The sequence below is a fragment of the Loa loa genome (assembly GCF_000183805.2).
Source record: "Loa loa unplaced genomic scaffold supercont3.6, whole genome shotgun sequence".
Classification (NCBI taxonomy): Eukaryota; Metazoa; Nematoda; class Chromadorea; order Rhabditida; family Onchocercidae; genus Loa; species Loa loa.
The window spans coordinates 180,628-198,887 of NW_018108186.1; the positions used below are offsets into that span (position 1 = coordinate 180,628).

The following is an 18,260-nucleotide window of genomic DNA, read 5'->3' on the forward strand; positions in this document are numbered from 1 at the left end:
TTATTATTATTATTATTATTATTATTATTATTGATTGCTACTATTATTATTATTTATTATTTATTATTATTATTATTATTATTAATTATTATTATTAATTATTACGCAGCAATGTACCATTTTCAGTGGTTTTGGATCTCTGTACAGTTGAACTGTTGTGCCAACGAAAATATCTATAAGTGGAAGGGCCAACGGACCAAGCACAACTCCATGCTCTCACCAAATGCCACTGAATTGACAAGTCGAGCTGCTAGGAAATCTGTATCCAAGTAGGCAGTTTTTTCATCCTCTGTTATGGAGAATTTTTTTTTTCGGTTTGATAATTCGACTATGATGAGGAATCTTTTTCAGGTCATCCATGGAAGTTCTTGATAGCAGCAATTGTTCAGCACTTCCAGGTTTGCTGGTTCTTTGCTTCTGATTTTTATGCAGGACTTTTACACTTGTAAAAAATCCAAAAGTGGGATATAACTGTATTTTTAACTTCTTTAAACTATGACTGGTAGTCTTATGACGTTCATGTCCATATTCTGTGGAGCGCATGTGGAGTGTTGATTCAATTTATTCTTTTTGCTGCTGGCATTCATCTACCGCTAGAATACCAATAAATATTAAATACTTCATTAGTCTCAGATTACTCAGAGCATTTGTTATCAACGGATGATCCTGAGATATTGAATGGTTCTCCGCGAAGACTCGACAAAAGATACGCCGTGTGTAAAGAAATGCTTGAGACTGAGGAAAATTATTTAAGAGCATTGAAAATTGTTGTACAGGTATCGATCCTTACTGTTATCGCAACTACAGGTAAATGAGATGACCGCAGATTTGTCATGCGCCATATTAGTTATAAGCAAAGGGATTCATAAATTTGTTTACTAACGACAAATATCCATATTGCGAAATTGATATTTCTTGGATATAATTATATTTTTTATAATAATATTTTCCATAATCTTTGTTGAACTTAGAGATTAAGCTGTTAATTAAGATAGTGTTTATAAGCTTGGATAACATTATATGTCTACACCTTTCCCATCATTTTCCCAAACCCTTTCTTTCGAAGTACTTTCTGTTTTTACGCATTTTCTGATTCTTGTTTTGAAAACTCTTTATACGGATTTTATTTTTTTGGATCATTTTGAATTACTATGTAGGTGTTCAAAGAACCCCTTGAAGTACAGTTACCGAATCTGGATAGTGGTCTGCTCACAAAAGCTGAAATAAGTCAAATATTCGCTAAAGTACCCCCATTAATTGATGTTCATGAGAACATTTGTCGCACACTTCAAAGCTATATTATGCACTGGATGAATGAACGCTTGATTGGGAAGGTTCGACTTTTTTTTAAACTTTATTCCATCGCTTTTTATTCTAGACTGACCTGTCATTAATTTGGACAATATAGCAGAAAAAAAATATATTTTGTGATCAATGTCTTTCTCGTTTTCATCACCATCTTCTATTAACTCTTGTCAATGCCACTTATCACTATTAATGTTCAACGAGATTTATAATTAACACTTTTATAGTCGTTGGAAAAGAATACGATCATAAGAGACATTAAAGTAATCGGGTTTATATATTAATCAGTGGTTGATAGAATGGTAAAAATTCAAATAGAGAGTAGCATGTACAGTAAGAAGTGCTGGGTACATTAGAAACTTTCATTTGTGATAACAGTTTAATCAGGAGTAAAATTGTGACGTATTAATGATACGAAATACTGTAAGTATTCAGGAGTAGAGGATTGATAACTCTTATTTGCTCCAATTTATAATTTAGGGTTGTTTCATATAGCATTGTGGACAAATGTAACAGTGACAAGATAGTCTGAAATAGTTTTTTGAATACTTGAGTTAAATCTCTCTTTATTGCTCGTAGACCTGCTCTCTCTTCATAGGTCTGGTTGGACCATGCTGCTGAATTGACACCGGTATATAAAGCATTCATCAATAATTATGATACAGCCATTCAAACATTGAATGAGTGCGATCAGACTAAGCCAAAATTCCATGCTTTTTTGAAGGTATTTATAAAAGTTGTAACTGAACTTCACAAAAAACATTTCTCAATATTAGTTTCATTTGGCTTTTGAATTACATAAAATCATGAGATACAAATTGGCTGGAAAGTGCTTTCTTATAGGCTTTAGTTGTTTATCAAATAAGTAGAAGTATCAGATTTGTTTCTCAAAATCAATCATTTCGTTTGAAGTTCTTGAAATTTTAATTTTGAGGCTGCGGAAAGTCGTCTGGAGTGTCAACGGAACAGTTTACCCGACTTATTGGTACGGCCGGTGCAACGTTTACACTCAGTAGTCTTACTTCTAAAGGGTATATTTGTGCTATATTTATTTGCTTGTCGAATACATATTACTATGATAGGAAGCCTTTGCTTTGTTCTCCAATTTTTGCTTTCAAAATCTGGTATTTTCTGCTTTCAAAGAAATTTGGCATTCTTACAAAGTTTTTTCAGTTAAATGAAGGTGTAGTTATTTTACAGCCATTTTGGAAAAGACAGATCGTAAAAATCCGGATCATGCTTATTTGATTAAAGCGAAACGAGCCGTGGAAGCAGCTCTCACGTAATATTTGATTCATTCCAACAGTCCTGCTGAGACCTGTTTGAAAAAAGATGTGAAGTTTTGTTTACCTCCGTACAAGTAATTCTTAAAAGTTTGAAGATATGTTTTCGTTTTTTTCAGAGAAGCGAACGAATCCCGCAGGCAGACTGATTCTTATGCAATGATTTTCAAGTTGTCTAGTGAAATTGAACGATGTCCCGTAAGTTTACTGCAACAGTGATGTCAAAAATAATTTCGGGTTTCATTTAGAGGAGAGGAAAAGAGTAAACATCGAGTGAGAAAAATCTCTTCGTGAGATGTTTCCAGTATAATACCGTAACAATTAAAAGATGCATTTCAAAAGCATTTTTCCAGAACTGCATGAAATTCAGTAGAGTTTACATATCTAAATATAGGAGTATTTTTAGTAGCAGTCATATACGTCTCACGAGGTTCAAGTTAGTGGAAATAGGGTATACTGGAATGGTTTCAGGCTGATATATTATCAAGCGCTCGGACATTAAAAACCGAACTGCATGTTTTGTCATTGGGAGGTGAGGATGAATGGGCCAGAACTCGGAACAAACGAATGGCCATATTTTTGTTTAATGATTTAATAGAAATTGTTAAGGTAATTTTTGACATAAAAGTGCATGAGAAATAGTAGAAATTGTTGGCAGCAAAATTTTTACTCTTAGCAAATACAAAATACAATTTCAAATATTTGAAAAAAAGTACTAGAGTTGCCAATATCGAACGCAGTTTGTATTCTGTTAAGGTGCGAACAGGAAATGATGATAGCAGCACTCCAACACGGCGTAGTTTTTCAAATTATTCCCTTACCCGACAGCTGTCTTTTTCTGTATTACGGCACGGCAAGAAAAAATACAAGCATCATCAGCAGTATATGCTTGCTTCAATTCGCAGAATACAAAGTCTTGAACATGCTGGTAAACGTCTAACTTTTCCATAAAATGTGAGCAGAAACTGGAAATGATTTTTCGATTCATTTGTTATTCATGTTACATTAAATTCAAATAAGTTACCTATCAGAATTCCTGTAAAACTATAGAAAAATTTAGACATATGTGGTGTGTTCGTCCTCTCATTCCGAGTTAGCCATGGTGAAGATTTTTGGGTGGCACAATGCTTAGAAAATCAGGAAGGAGAGCTGGAAAAGTTTTTGCGTGCAGTTGCAGATCAGGCAAACTTTTTCCTTAAGTTTTAATTTTTTGCGATTGTTTTTCTCAAACTTTATTTGTTGGTTTGCTAATGGCTCAGGTAGGAAGCTGTATTACGCTACTACACTATATTACGCTAATTGACTTTCCATTCTTTCATCGCAGGTATATAAATTGGTGGGAAGGAATACTCTGGTGGAGAAAGTGAACTTCGACGAAGATCCCTCATCATTAGGTGTCAAGGAAAATATAGCGACTATCAAGAAAGCATTAAATCATGCGTAAGCAGTTCGAATTAAAAATTCATATATCCATAATAGATACGAATGGAATTCTCCATAAGAAACGGCCTCGTCCTAAACAGGTGGGTATGGACACCTACCTTAGCTTTCACAGCTTCATTCAGTGCTTCAGGCGCTTTTTTTTATAGTTACCAAAAAGAATATACTTTTAACCCCGCACGACAAAAAAGGAAGTCCTCTTGAACCATTCTATCAGATTTTATATGGTTATTTTGATTATTTTGCCTTTGCAAACATAATTTCTCATTAAAATTGTGACATATAGAAGCGGTGACGTAATAATTTTCTCCCACTCATTCTTGAGTATAAGTGTCAGTTCACTGCAGAGCAATGCACAAACGTCCTTTCAGGGTTCGAAATCCACTTGGCGGATATCAGGCATTAGGAACTCCTCGTGCACGACCACAAAATCAGTTCAGGCGTGCGATGTCTACCGTGCATTTGGGTATATCGAATACATTGTCGCGATTGCACTCTCGCAGTAATCTTCGTCCAATCGATGAAAGTTTTGAAAGGACATCACCAGACGGAAGAACACATCCCGCGGCTTTCACGGTACCGTCTCGTGGTTTTCGACAAATCCTTTCCACTTCTACATTTCTACCTTCACTTGGACGTCGTGATTCCATATTCTCACATTCTATTAGGGAGTAATCTCTTGAAAAATATGCCTTTGCTGCAATACTTCTAATTGTATTTCTTAAGATCAATCTGCGCTTCTTAATTAGGTAATTGATGTTGCAGTTTTGGCATTTTTGAATCTATTTCATATCACGGAAATATTCCACTCTTGTTTCGAGGGTTAAAGATCACTTGAATCTTATTGCACTATTCCTAATGTTATTGAATAACCAATCTCATGAAAAACTAATCCAAGCTTTATTTTATGGATTTCTTACCAAACTCAAATTTTTAGTTGTTTTTAGCAAATCTGTTACAGAATTAAGCTGCATCTGAGATGATGTTCTGGTATAACAATTTACTGCTATTAGTGCTAAACGCATTACGGCAAATATAGCGTTACAATTCTAATTTACGTAGTTTGAAAATTGATTTTGAAATTCCCTGCTCAGTTTTGTTATACGGTTTCGTGTAAAGGGTTATTCTTTTCATTTAATTTAATTTTGCACCGGTTTTATCAAGATTTGTACATTTTGCAACTAACTGTGGAAAACGATCTTCCTTTAAAGATGTTGTATTAGTGCTACTGTATGAATACAAATTATGATTTGGGTGATTAATTTATGACTACCAGTTATTAATTATTCTTTTCACTTGATATCATTTAAAAATTATGTTTTTGTGATTGCTACAAAAGCTACCAGCTGTGTTCGAAAGAAGGCGAAGAAGGGTTAACATTTCTATATATTATTTCTATTACTCAAGAAATGCATTCCCTTCAAAAGTTCATTTGTTCAAGCGGCGTGTTTCCTAGAATTACTTATTTAACTATATCTGTTGATGTCAAGTGTCATGCTTCTCAGGATGAGTGTGAAGTATTTTCAGAAGAGTTTATCGACTTGTAAAATACATATTAGTTCAATCAGACGTTTACAATTTGTATTAGCAGTTGCATTTATCAGATACAAAGGCGGGAGCCGGAATCAGGAATTCCTCTGCTGAGAACAGATTGGCCTCCTTTGTGAATCTAACACCAGGAATTCATCAATACCGATGTGCTCGTCGTCATTCAAGTTTTGAATCTCTATAGCTATCTGTAAAGTAATTTTGACAGGACATTCATAGGATTGAATTGGGAATATTTTTTAACTCGAGGTTTCGGTTAGCTTAGACTCTTGAATATAGAAGGCCGGAGGTGTGTCATACAATATGTGGTGCATTGAAGATTGCACAGGGTTGCCATGTAGGATTCTGACCCTTATCACGAACTCTGTATATTTCTTGAAGCGATATTTGTTTCTCCCGGTTTATCTTTGGTTTAGCAAAGATATCTCGAATATAATTAGTAATCTCGGCAATTATATTTGACTAATGGATAAACTGACATAATCGTATATCCCCGCTTCTAGAGAAATCAGTTCTCGATACCATCGCTTGGTCTGTTTCCTCTGTGTCGGAGCCTGTAAATAAACTGCTTTTGCAATCAGTTTAAAGAAATTTAAGACTTGAAGCGGTACAACATATGTTTCGGTGCATGATATGATTCTTAGAATATGTCGTGAAAACAACGTCCATCGTAAAAAGAGTGGATGAAGTACCATGAAAATAGTTTGCTCCATAGGTTTTTCACTCATTTTGGCGACAGCTCGAAGTTTCGAACTGTTTGAAGTTTTGTAATAAGCGAAAACAAAGTTGAAATCAGTGGTGGATTGGAAGGGTGCAACATAAAGACGAGCCTTTGTTACAGGTCCTGCGATATACAGAAACGAGCCCACTGGAAAATATTTCTTTTTTTATGTTTTTATTAAAAAAATGATGTACTGATTGAAATGAGATTCGTAACCTCTAAGGTTACGAAAGTCAAGAAAATTCAGCAGTATTTAATCTGTCGAGTCATTTGTATGACTTCCCCTAACAATGTTCCTCATTTCGAATAGTAATTCAAGTTTGATAACTATCTTAAGTTTTTTTTTTCTCAGAATTCCAAATTAGCAGCAGGTTATTGCACCTGGGTTATAAAGCAGGCTAGAAGCGTTGTTCTCTATCCAGGTCCTGTCAATATCAGTACGCGCAACGGACCACAGTGAATTTGAACTATCTATGTCACACTGATCGTCTTCATTGTCGAAAGTACACTGTAGTACATTACATACTGGTTTATAAATCGTAAAGGTGGTTTTTATGCTGGAATTTTGCGTCGATTCACTTTCGTCGTGCATAAATTGCGATGTGATGAAATCTTGCTAGAAAAAAAAATTAAACTCCAAATGCGGAAATTAGAATTGAATGAATGAAAGTACAAATTTATAGGATCGCAGCATTGTCCTTTTCTAAAGTTTTTGGAGTTGGAAGAACCTAAAATCAGTACGAAAGGTCAAAGGCTAAGTTTAAATTTAATAAATACAGTTCGAGCATTAATCGGAAGCAAAGTAGCATCGGAGCACAGATCGCCATAATACTCCAAGTTGTCAATAATGGCAAAACCGCCTTCCAAATTAGCAGAATGAAACACGAAATTATCAGCTTGGATCAGAATCTACAAAATAAAGAAAAAATTTCGTTGGAAAGTGAACTGAAGGGTGAAAAAATGATGCGGACCTAAAATTTTAGGTAGCATTGAAGAAATCTACCGAAACCGAAACACCGAGATAGTGAGACTAGATTTTGAACATAATGTCCCACAATATAATGTTCCGGGATTTCGTTAGATGTCCCTTAATTGATATTTCTCCAGTTATGACATTATCAGAAACCAGGTGAGCCAGCAATGAAGTAGCTACGGAATATTTTTGGACGTTTTCAATCATTTAAATTAAAACTAGAAGCAAACCTGAAATGGTGCATTTCCAGGGTCAACAATGCTAATTTGTGCAGGTCCTGGACTGCCCCCTCTTATAGGGCTAGTGCAAAAATCAACATTCGAAAATGGTCGATTGGTGCGCTTTATACATACTGTTAATCTTACTTCTGGACTTATCCAATACCTGGAATCCGAAAAATAATTTGCAGTGCTGTCAAACCGGTCGAGTAACTTCCAGCTTCACATGACCCTCTATTACTTGTTCAAGAAATTTTCAAAATTTTTAACAATTCTTTGCCTTTGAATTGTCCACTACCCTTTCAGTTTCTTTATTTAGGTCCTAACGGAAATGTGCGCTCACATAAATCGCAGTTCTCCCGGCCCAAGCTGGCAGGTTATCACATCGCTAATCAATATCGCCTTCGAATTCGGAGTCTTGATTCGGTCAGTTGCCACAATGCCATAAGTTCCATCAGGTGTAACGTATGTTCCTGTTGATACCTATAGGAATTATCTTATAATAATTAATCGTGATGTAATAAATTAAAGTTCTCTTAAATTATTTTATGAAATGCTTTTAACCTGCTGACTCAACCGATATTTGTTAGACACACTACTCACTGAGATCGTTGATTGGATCAACTTCTCAATCCATTAAAATCATCTTGAAATCATGCGCAAGTAAACTAACTTTACAAATGATGCAATTGACATTTTGCACAAAAAAAAAAGGAAAATGTGCGTCGACTGCTTTTTAACAATTTTTCTGGTCAGGTTTTGAAGTTTGAATGTTTAATTTGATAATCCAAATCTAAAAATTGAGATATGTTCACTTTTTCTAGCATTCAAAGAAGAAAATGTTGAAAAGCTAATATAAACCTGCAAGCGATTACTATCTAGAAAGCCATTACCACGGAACCAGTTTAAATCATCATTCATCAATAAACTATCGATATTATGCCATCGACAACTGGAATCGAAGTCATAGCAGAATAAATCGCTTGTTCCTTCAATGGGTCTATTTGCTTCCATTGTTTGACCTATTCATTTTGCCTGATTAATACTCTGTTAACCATTGGATAAGGTTATCAATTGCAAAGACAAGTAAAGAAGCGATGTGTTTCTGTTATGATTCTTGCATTCATAAATTGAAAATTGTCACTGTGCTCAATCTATAATACATCCTTACTCATTGGCAAAGAAAATTCTGAAGAACTTAATCTTTTGCAATTGTAAGTTGCTTTTGTCACTTACTGATACTGATTGGTTGCGATTTAAGCGTGTTTTCACCAAAAACATAGTGTGACCGTAATGCCACATTCTGTGCAATAGTATCGTAATCAAAAGGTATGCAACCATAAGCTACAATAATGGCATCGGTACTGCATAAGGTGTGATATGAAATAAATGTTGACTTTTAGTGGAAAAGATATCTGTTCAGAGAGTTTTAAAATTTATGTTTAAAATGAAAGTAGAAGCAAATATTTGGATAATTAATTCGGGAATATTGTTGAGTCGAGCATTTTGAATTGTGCGAGACTTTTTTCCACAAATCCCAATATAAAGAACGCTTACTGCATCAAATAAAAAGTCTAACAACAGGTCTGGGCGAGCTAAACATGTGATAATAAGTAAAGTTAGTCATAAAGGTCCCAAATAACTCATGGGCACACTATCATAATTTCTAAAAATACCTGAATGAATGAAAGTCAGGAGAGTAATTATCAAAGACATTCTTCTCGGCAATGACTTTACATACTACCGTACATATTAGGTACCGCTATCATCAGGCAACATTATTTACCGAGACACTCAAGTAACCACGATTGGGTGGTGACATTTATTATAATCGTAATTTGCTGTGTAAACAATCGACATTCTCTCTATTCTATCCGTCCTGGCCTTCGTCCTCTCACCATCACCATTTCAATAAAAAGATGGTACTTTCATCTTGGTTCTTTTCCAACCTTAATATTCATGTCCGAAGAAAGTTTCGTATGGACAATGACAATAGAAAATTTAACTTTGAGCAACACGCAAACTTTATTAAAGAGGAAAAAAAATTTTCAGGAATATACATATTCTCCCTCAAATTACTATTTACTAGAAGAGGACAGTTCTTAGTCATATGTGATATTTAATTAACTTGTTATTTAAAATCAATTCCAGCACACGTTTACAAACAATAAGTAAGCAGGAGTGATATTCTGAAGTATGAATGAGTGCAATCATTTGTAAAAATGAGACGATGCTAAAATGTTTGGGACCATTGAAAAATGTGTTTTTGCTTTTCTAAGGAAGGAGAAATTTTTGCATATCTAATCGAAGCCAATACATTAAATCTAAAACATCACGACCGTTCGTTTTTCAGAATGCAATAATCCTGGAAGGCATTAACAAGATATGCCGAACATCCCTTTAGGTGTAGCCATTCTTAAACAAATAATAGCTGATAAAATATCCCTCTCAATTCATTTAACGACTGAATAAATCGATTAACACGGGCCGTATTATTAAATCTAACTGTTTTGTACTAAAACAAACATTTCATGATAAATTCAAGCATATATATTTATTTATTCATTTATTTACCTATAATGCTAGGATTCCGGGGACAATTTATATCAAGAACTAATAAAGTCAAAGAAATAGCAGTCAAAAGCATGTTGTCTGTAAAAGCGACCAAGTAAAGCGGACGAATTTTATGAATTGGAGTTTACACATATCAACAATCCAAACGTATTAAAATAAAAAGAAGAGTAAGAATTCACAATGTAGATTATCAAATATAGTGATAACGAGATGTCTGGTAGGTACTTCTCACAGACTCGGGCTCTACCATCGGCTTCAAAAATGCCCTGAAAATCAATTATTTAATATAAAAGCAAGCAAAGTTGTACTTTATAAAAGCATGCAATTCAAATTTTTTGCCTTCATAACTTTGAATGATGATACCAAAGCAGTGAAATAAACCAAGAATACATCTAAATTCAGCGACAGTAGTAAAACAATAAGGAGTGAGTAGAAGGACAATACCAAAAAGTTCCATAAAATTTCGCAGAAATAGATTTGTTCCAGACTTGCAAAAGTCTTTCAATCTCTTCACTTCTTGTTTTCCTTACTATGTAAAGGACACTAATTTGAGATTTCTTTTCTAAAAGTTTCGAAACTTAATGAATGAAGAAGACAGAAATGAACACTGTGTTGAGGTGGATCAGAAAATTTGAAACAGAATCAAAAAATCCAATTGGAACAATTTTTCTTCCCATCCTTCATCAGTTTGCTTCAAATGCAAAGTTACTATTACAAACGATGAAATAAATTACCATTGCAGCAAAATCTCGTTACAGTTATCATTGTCACCACTACCAGTGTAACCTCAATCATAAATGGTACAAAAACTTATTAAGTGGATGGTATTCGTTTTGTTGGAATAAATGAAAGGGAAAGAAAGTATCACTTACATTTGAAACAGTTCATTAGTACTCATCGAATATCGACAATGAAATGCTTCTATGACGCAATGAGGTCGACATTTACGGATCATATCTACTAAATTATCATCGAAATCGTAGATTCCGTTAGAGCAGAGATGATCGAGTTTTTGTAGCATAGCCAAACTTTCCAGCCCTTTTGACGTCAACTAAAAATACTTTTCGCAAAACATAGTGATCATTTTTAGTTCTTTTTCTATAAATTTAAATTCGCGTAGTTCTAGATTTACAGAAATTACTAACCGAATTGCAATAACTGATATCCAATATCTTCAGTAATGGGACACCAAAAGCAATACAAATCAGAGTATCGTCCGTCATACCTGTTACACCAGCTAAATGCAGCTCCTTCAAGGTTGCACATTTACTGATTATTTTCAAGTCTTCGTTGCTGAATAAATGTAGCACTATTTGAATTAAAGCTCATATAAAATTCATAAGAACATAAAATTAACACATTTGCATAAATGTTTACAAAAGATAGACGAACAGCGCACAGGGCATCATAATTCATCAAATATCGATAGGGAACAGATAACTGACTGAAAAATGTGACAAACCTTAGTTTGGAGCATCTTTTCAACGACAACACTTCCAGTAATGTACAACCATTGATAATGGCACTCAGTTGCTCATTTTTCAAATGAATGCGATTACCATTTAATAATAAACATCTGTAATTAATGTGATGAAGAGCAGATAATCATTCTGTGTCAGATATAAACAGAAGAATGGAAAGGATGCGATAAGAAAGTACAAGGAAGAAAAAAAATCGAGGATTAAATAAGGAAAAGGATGCGCAACTTTATGGTTGCTGAGCAAAATAACCTAGTTTTTTTTTCTTAATTTCAATATTTTTGGAAATTGCTTGCTTAAAAATAATAAAAAATGACGAATTTTAGTGAAAAAATTACTTTTGTTTATTAAGCGAAAATGGGGATAGTAGTTAGCCATACCTAAGCTTCGACAATTCCCCAATTGGTGAAAAATCTGTTATAAATCGAGAATTGGATAAATCGAGATATAATAAATTGGGCGCATGGTGTACTAAATCCTGGAGTGGTTTGAGGCTCAGAAATGAATATTGGGCATCAAATAAGCGTAGCCTGAAGAATATTTAAATGTTAATATCTTGCTAATTCAATTATAAAGATAGTATTGTTAATCAAGATCCATTAGTTATACGACATATCGAGTTATACTGCTCGTGCCAAGGTTTGAACAGCGTTTCATTCTGAAAGTTGATTGATTTTGCTAAAAGCTATGGCCTAACTTGAAGTAATATATGAACTCCAACACGGACAACTTATTTTTATGTTTAATCGACCCACTTTTTAAGTCTGGAGACAAAATTAGCATTCCTAATTTTAAGCGCTTCACCGGCAGATATGCACAGAATAGACACTGTTGGCGGTATATGCTCCATGAAGTCATCATCGATGTACAAATAACTGTAACAGGAATCATGACCCTGAAATTTGAACTTGGAATAAACAAAGAACAGCAAAAAAATGATGGAGCCAAGGAAAATACTAAAATAAATGAATCATTAATTATTGTGGAATTCTTTGAGTTCCATTTCAGTCCTCAAGTAACTGCAGATCTAATCCATTAAAGACATTTCAGCACGTTAGCAAGAATCGAACAACAAAAAAGCAGTGCTCAGCACTGCTTTTTATACAGCAAAACTTAGCATTACTAGGAAAGCATATGTTTATGGATTATCGAATTACAGATATGATTAGCTAAAAAATGGTTGTCAATTCATCTACGAAATTGAAAATTAAATAAAACAATAAAATTAAAGTTTATATCATAAATTGATATTCTCACACTTTCTTGAAACAGTTGAATAAAGTGGCTTGCCAGAGATTTCTTTTGCGGAATTCAAATAGAATCCATTTGTTTCATGTAAATGATTCAGGGTGTGATACAAATTGCATTGTACTGTGTGAGATGTTTTTGACATTACTAGGATTGCTATAAAAACGACATTCCCCCAATTTAACATCATGCAAATATTTCCACGAAGTCTTCAAAATGCAATAATTACACTCCATAAGTTTTTGTTCGATGAAAACTGAACTACGCTTTTCAGCCGTACATTGTTTACAAATTGAATTACAGTAAGATTGGAAATCATTGCCTCAAAGATAGTTTGTTCATTCGTATTCGTTGACAAAAAGACTATTCATCAAGTTCACACGCATCACAACAGGTCATTGCATACATGCTATCTTAATGGAATGTATTTCTTTGCTGAATCGAACATTTTTTCCCCCTTCTTGTCAGTCCTTTTCTTTCTTGTCCTGAATCAACAAACAGTAGTGATGTGATCCAACTACATCATCTCGGATATGTGAAGCCTTCCACTGATAGTCAACTTCTACTCTAAAGATTGCTGATGAAGACTTCATAGTTAGATTTCACGTTACTGAAGTATATACACTTACTACTGCTTCTGCTGCTGATAATGCATTTAGAATTTTCTTGCTTGACAAGTCCCCAAACATTGAATTCTTTCTCTAGATAGTTTGAAGCCAACTGTCAACGAATAATGAATCTAATTTATTATTCATATTAAGTTCGTAAAATCACTTACAGCTGTAAACTCAATTTATATACTATGCTGGTAAGATGTTTAATTTGAATGAGACAGAAAATATAATAAAATAGATGGCTTATAGGAATCTCTTGAAACTGCCGGAAGATAGATATCTTTAGAATAAATTCACAAATTAGTTTTTTCAACAGATGCAAGTGACATTTTTGCAAATGCAATTCCAAAAACTTTTTTTTCAGAATTGGATCCGCCAGAATGACACTATTATCAAGATTTCTGCATTTTATTTACCAGCAACCTTCATTCTGAGCAAAGTAATTAGGCAATTGTACCTGTCCAACATTTTTACAGATCTGTAAACAGTTCTTCCCTAACCTCAAAATTGCATTTTTAGGAAATAGTAATAATTTTTCTTCGTCGACAGTAAATAGGTAACAACATCGAAGCTTCCACCGAGGCAGGTGTATAATAAAAATATTAAATGATATATATAACTATTGAATACTTTGAATATTTCAAAACCATTTCACATGTCCCTAAATCAAACAAAAAAATTTTGGATTTTATTACTTGCCGAAACTAGCATAATTTTATAAAGGTTAAATTTTGAAAGGCCAAGTTTTTAAATTTTTGCAAAGGTTGAGTTTAACTATCGAGGATTTGAAATTCAAACTAAATTTACTTTCTTCTGAATTCGAGCTTACTGAGCTCGATGTAGGAGGATGATATACTGAATTCGAAAAAATTGCAATAAACTGCTGTTATGGAACCAAATTTGACGAATTTCGAATAAAAAAAAACTTGTTACCAGATTTTCTTTCATCATAAGGTTTAAAGAATTAATCAATTATGTTATTGCAACTACAACTGATCTCCTATTAGAGCTAATAATAATTCTTAAGCGCAAATGCTTTATGGAGCAACAACAGTTATGCGAGCTCAAAACGCTTTAAGAAGTTGAACAACTTTGTGAAGAATGGAAAGAGAGAAGCTTAGTTCATTCAACAACTATTTTCCTAACCAATACTTTTAGCATGATTTTAAACAAATAAAAACTACTGTGTGAAATCCTTCAATTCGAAGTTTGCTAATGTCGTTAACGTGGAATCCTTAACGTGGAAAACTCGTCATATAAAATAAAGAATTTGAACTAGGTTCAATAAAAACCACAATGATCTGTAAACCGCTTTACCGTAGCCGCATGACTATGCGCAATGGTAACTATTTTACTATTTTCCTGACTAGTTATTCCCTCTGACTACCACTTACAATCAAACTGTCGCCATCAAATTCGGTCTGTTTTGTGATAACGGTGTCCTCACGAACATCAACTATTTCACTTTTTTTTGAAAGAGTTTCAATCCTTTTAACCGCTTTTTTTTCATTGGCGAATCCTCTTTCTTCACTGTCATAGTCTTTCCTCTTCATCATTATCAAAGCGGAATCAGAAGTTTATCAAACAGTAGATGGTTTTTTTAATGCAGCAAATGGATGGTGATTAATCACAATTTTATTTAAAAATCGTCAGCTAACAAAGGTCTAGTTCATATGAAATGGATTAGGGGACAAACGTTGTTTTTAAAAAAACAACGTTAAAAATGTTAAAAAAAGTAGTGCAAACAGGGATAAACAGTGAAGGCAAAATCATTATTTAATTATCGGAAAATTTCCAATCCCTCTACAGAAGCTGAAAGAGAAAAAGGAGCAGGAAAAGTAGTTCAAATGCTTACTTCATCCAGAATATATCCAAATTACTTCTTAAAGAAGTCAATTCCTACCAGTGTTCAAGAAAAAAGAATTTGCAGGTATAAAGAGATTAGCTGGACAAACCGTGATGACAAATTCTTCAAGTGTAGAACAGTGATCGAGGAGCGATAAAAAACATGAATTGGCAAAGTGCGAATCGCTGAAGTCAATTACACAGTGTTCTAGGCAAAATACCTGCAAAGTGAAGATTAGGTAGTCCATTTAACATACATATTAGGAAAACCACTTTAAGAATAAATAATTTCTCGCCTTAAGCGTAGGTGATAATTTCTGTAGTAGACTCATAGAATCTTCATGGAGAAAGCAGCTGAAAACGATGATATTTAATGAATCCAAATTTATTTTTAACTCATTTAGATTAAAGCCTACTAAAGTCTATCCATTTAGATTAAAGTTTATATCATTCTCTATCTATCAGTAATATATATTGAATTTCAAACACAAAGTTAGTTATTAATTTTGAATATGATATACTTTTTGAATATGATATACTTTTCATGGTTTAACAGTAGAGGTCTTTCTTCTTTTGAGTTTAATAATTCAAAAGAGGAAATACCTTTACTTTTCCTTTTTAAAGGAATTTTTTTTAAAATTTTAGGTATAGTTAGAAAAGTTACAAATGAGAAGAAACTTTAGTCTTACCTGAAATCTCGCTATTGAAAGAAGAATGAAAAGTATATCATGTGATACATTTGTTTGCTATCACTCTTCTAAATTTGTATGAATAACATAAAAATCACTGATCGCTGCAGGAAACTAAATCGAATTTTGAAATGTCAAACCGTTGAGAGAAATGGAAATTATGAGAAATGGCTGGCTTACTCTTCAACACGAAATGATTTGAGCAATGGAGCTTTTTTCGACAGTTCAACGAGAACATCGGGAAGTAACTGCTTCTTTATACTTCGATGGCGAGTTCCCTGACAGTTACGACCGAAACTGAATGATGTTATGTTAGGCGAACATCGGACTGCAATATCTTTGACTTATATTGTGGAAATAGTTCCTAGAACCACATGATCATGATCTAGAACCACATGATCAATCAATATTGCTATACATTTTCGTTATAAAAGTTCTGATCATTACAGGAAGCGCGTGACTGTGTAAAATACCTAATACAGCTCGGACACAATCGGACCAATGATCAAAGCATACATCGATGCATAACTTATCCGTATTCACCGTGTCTAATTTTTTCCAGTATTCTTGTAAAAGTTCCATCCACTTAGTTGATACGCGCTCATAACGAATCCGTTCATGAGTGGTAAAATACTGAAAAACATGTCGCCAAGCGTCATCCATTGACCTGAAAAGAGACGACTAACTGACTTGAATAACTCCTTAAGCAAGCGACCATACCTGTGCGTTCATTTGTCCTTCTTTGCTCGGAAGTTTATGCTTTATAAACGCCACCATAAAGTACTGACTTATTGTCAACGAAGGATAATGCGTTTAAAGGTGATGCTTTGAAGGTGATATTTTGCTGGGAGAGGAGAAAGGATTTGAAATGAAAACCCCAAAATACCTTAAAAATTTCAGAATTTCAATTTCGAAAATACAGAAAAGATTGAAAGCAAGAAAATTTGCAACATCAACAGCAATTCATGATATCTGGCTGAAACACTTAATGAATGTCTAATGCGGTGGTTCCAACCGATGGTTCACGAGGGTGGCGGTGCATGAGTAGAAAACGGGAGGATGCTATTCTTATCAATGTTTGTTAAACTAATATATTGAAAGTTTCTACTAAACTTTATTTCTAAACAAACAGAATTTATTTTTGAACCTTTTGGTCCCTACTACAAATAAAATAGCTAAACTGGACATTGGTTGAGAGAAGGTTGGAAACAACTAATGTAATGGAAAAAATGTAAGAGATGCCATTGTCAAACTGAAGAGAAAGATCGATTGCGTTGGGCATAATCGATCACTCCTAGAACTGCCTATTTTTATATTTTTAGTTAACCAACGAACAGTGCTACGTGTTAGTAGTTCTTTTTTGTTTGTTAAACTAGCAAGTAATGAAATTTTAATCCCAAGGATTTGAGATTTTTTAAACCTACACATTCTCCCTAACGATTAATTTCATTACTTGCTAGTTCAAAAAATGATAATATGTTCCAGTCATTTCAAAATTGAGCTAGTTACTATTTATCTAATCTGTGTGCCTCCAAATACATAAATTATATACCATTGCCACAAAAAAGAAAATCAGGTCAGTCCTTAGTGTTCAGAACAGCATATCGATTAGTCAATACCATAGCATTCTGCATCCATCGAATATTAATTGATATCACAGACAGAACTTCTATGTCACGAATTTCCTAGCAACAAATTCAATATAATCAATATATGAACGAAAATTTTAGATGAGTCTAATATTTTTAGGTAATTTTTTCAACTTGTAAATATTCTGTGTATTTAACAAAATTTATAGCAAGAGTGAAATGTTTAAAAATAAAAACTAAGAGTTAAAGAGATAACTGGCGGAACAAAAAGGAAAAAAAGAAAACAATACTATAAAGTTGAAACTAAACTGGGATTGAAATATTTTAAGAGATGGGTCAATTTTCTTATATTTTATAAAATATAAAGGCATCGACTCCAAAATTATAAAGTCCGGCAATTACGTTGTTGTGGAAACGTATTTCTTCATTGAATAGTAAATTCATTTTACCTTTGCAAATTTTATACAGATGGGAGAGTTTGCAGAGGGCGTCAAAGTACTAAACAAATGATGTCAACATCACAAGGATAGACCGGAACTGGTCTTCAGCAGAACTGGTCTTTAGTTTATTGATAGAACGGGAACACCAAGAATTCCTTGAAGAATCTTCTTAAAGTGAAACGATGAGTGATATCAGTCCACTTGGCCTCTTCTGGTATATTCCAATCTTTTTTTCCACTATACATTACGAACTTCTTCATTCCGGTTCAATATCGTTCGCATCCTATTGATGTAT

The 18,260-nt window shown here is 33.7% G+C and overlaps 3 protein-coding genes across 3 annotated transcripts in view; 1 reads left to right on the plus strand and 2 right to left on the minus strand.

Moving 5' to 3' along the window:
• LOAG_16509 (RhoGEF domain-containing protein) overlaps positions 1 to 4,703 on the plus strand; it is a gene marked incomplete at both ends in the record, with an annotated part of 8,096 nt that extends 3,393 nt beyond the window's left edge. Inside the window, 13 exons of the mRNA XM_020449162.1 lie at positions 127 to 269; positions 352 to 398; positions 634 to 776; positions 1,158 to 1,334; positions 1,904 to 2,029; positions 2,240 to 2,336; positions 2,506 to 2,587; positions 2,708 to 2,786; positions 3,060 to 3,197; positions 3,345 to 3,516; positions 3,649 to 3,770; positions 3,913 to 4,028; positions 4,400 to 4,703. Of these exons, the coding sequence (XP_020307348.1) occupies positions 127 to 269; positions 352 to 398; positions 634 to 776; positions 1,158 to 1,334; positions 1,904 to 2,029; positions 2,240 to 2,336; positions 2,506 to 2,587; positions 2,708 to 2,786; positions 3,060 to 3,197; positions 3,345 to 3,516; positions 3,649 to 3,770; positions 3,913 to 4,028; positions 4,400 to 4,703 (1,746 nt within the window). The remainder of the gene's footprint in view (positions 1 to 126; positions 270 to 351; positions 399 to 633; positions 777 to 1,157; positions 1,335 to 1,903; positions 2,030 to 2,239; positions 2,337 to 2,505; positions 2,588 to 2,707; positions 2,787 to 3,059; positions 3,198 to 3,344; positions 3,517 to 3,648; positions 3,771 to 3,912; positions 4,029 to 4,399) is intronic.
• Positions 4,704 to 5,653: 950 nt separating this feature from the next.
• Positions 5,654 to 8,502, minus strand: LOAG_01911 (hypothetical protein; the record flags this gene model as incomplete). The annotated part of the gene is made up of 8 exons (XM_003137449.1): positions 5,654 to 5,764; positions 6,056 to 6,130; positions 6,269 to 6,444; positions 6,679 to 6,913; positions 7,075 to 7,206; positions 7,501 to 7,654; positions 7,832 to 7,971; positions 8,350 to 8,502. 8 exons carry the CDS (start codon positions 8,500 to 8,502, stop codon positions 5,654 to 5,656), a joined length of 1,176 nt encoding a protein of 391 aa, XP_003137497.1.
• A 1,750-nt stretch (positions 8,503 to 10,252) lies between these two features.
• Positions 10,253 to 16,599, minus strand: LOAG_16510 (hypothetical protein; the record flags this gene model as incomplete). The annotated part of the gene is made up of 10 exons (XM_020449163.1): positions 10,253 to 10,328; positions 10,935 to 11,113; positions 11,208 to 11,355; positions 11,525 to 11,638; positions 11,921 to 12,070; positions 12,296 to 12,435; positions 15,358 to 15,468; positions 15,544 to 15,601; positions 16,117 to 16,264; positions 16,410 to 16,599. 10 exons carry the CDS (start codon positions 16,597 to 16,599, stop codon positions 10,253 to 10,255), a joined length of 1,314 nt encoding a protein of 437 aa, XP_020307349.1.
• Between the last annotated feature and the right edge of the window lie 1,661 nt (positions 16,600 to 18,260).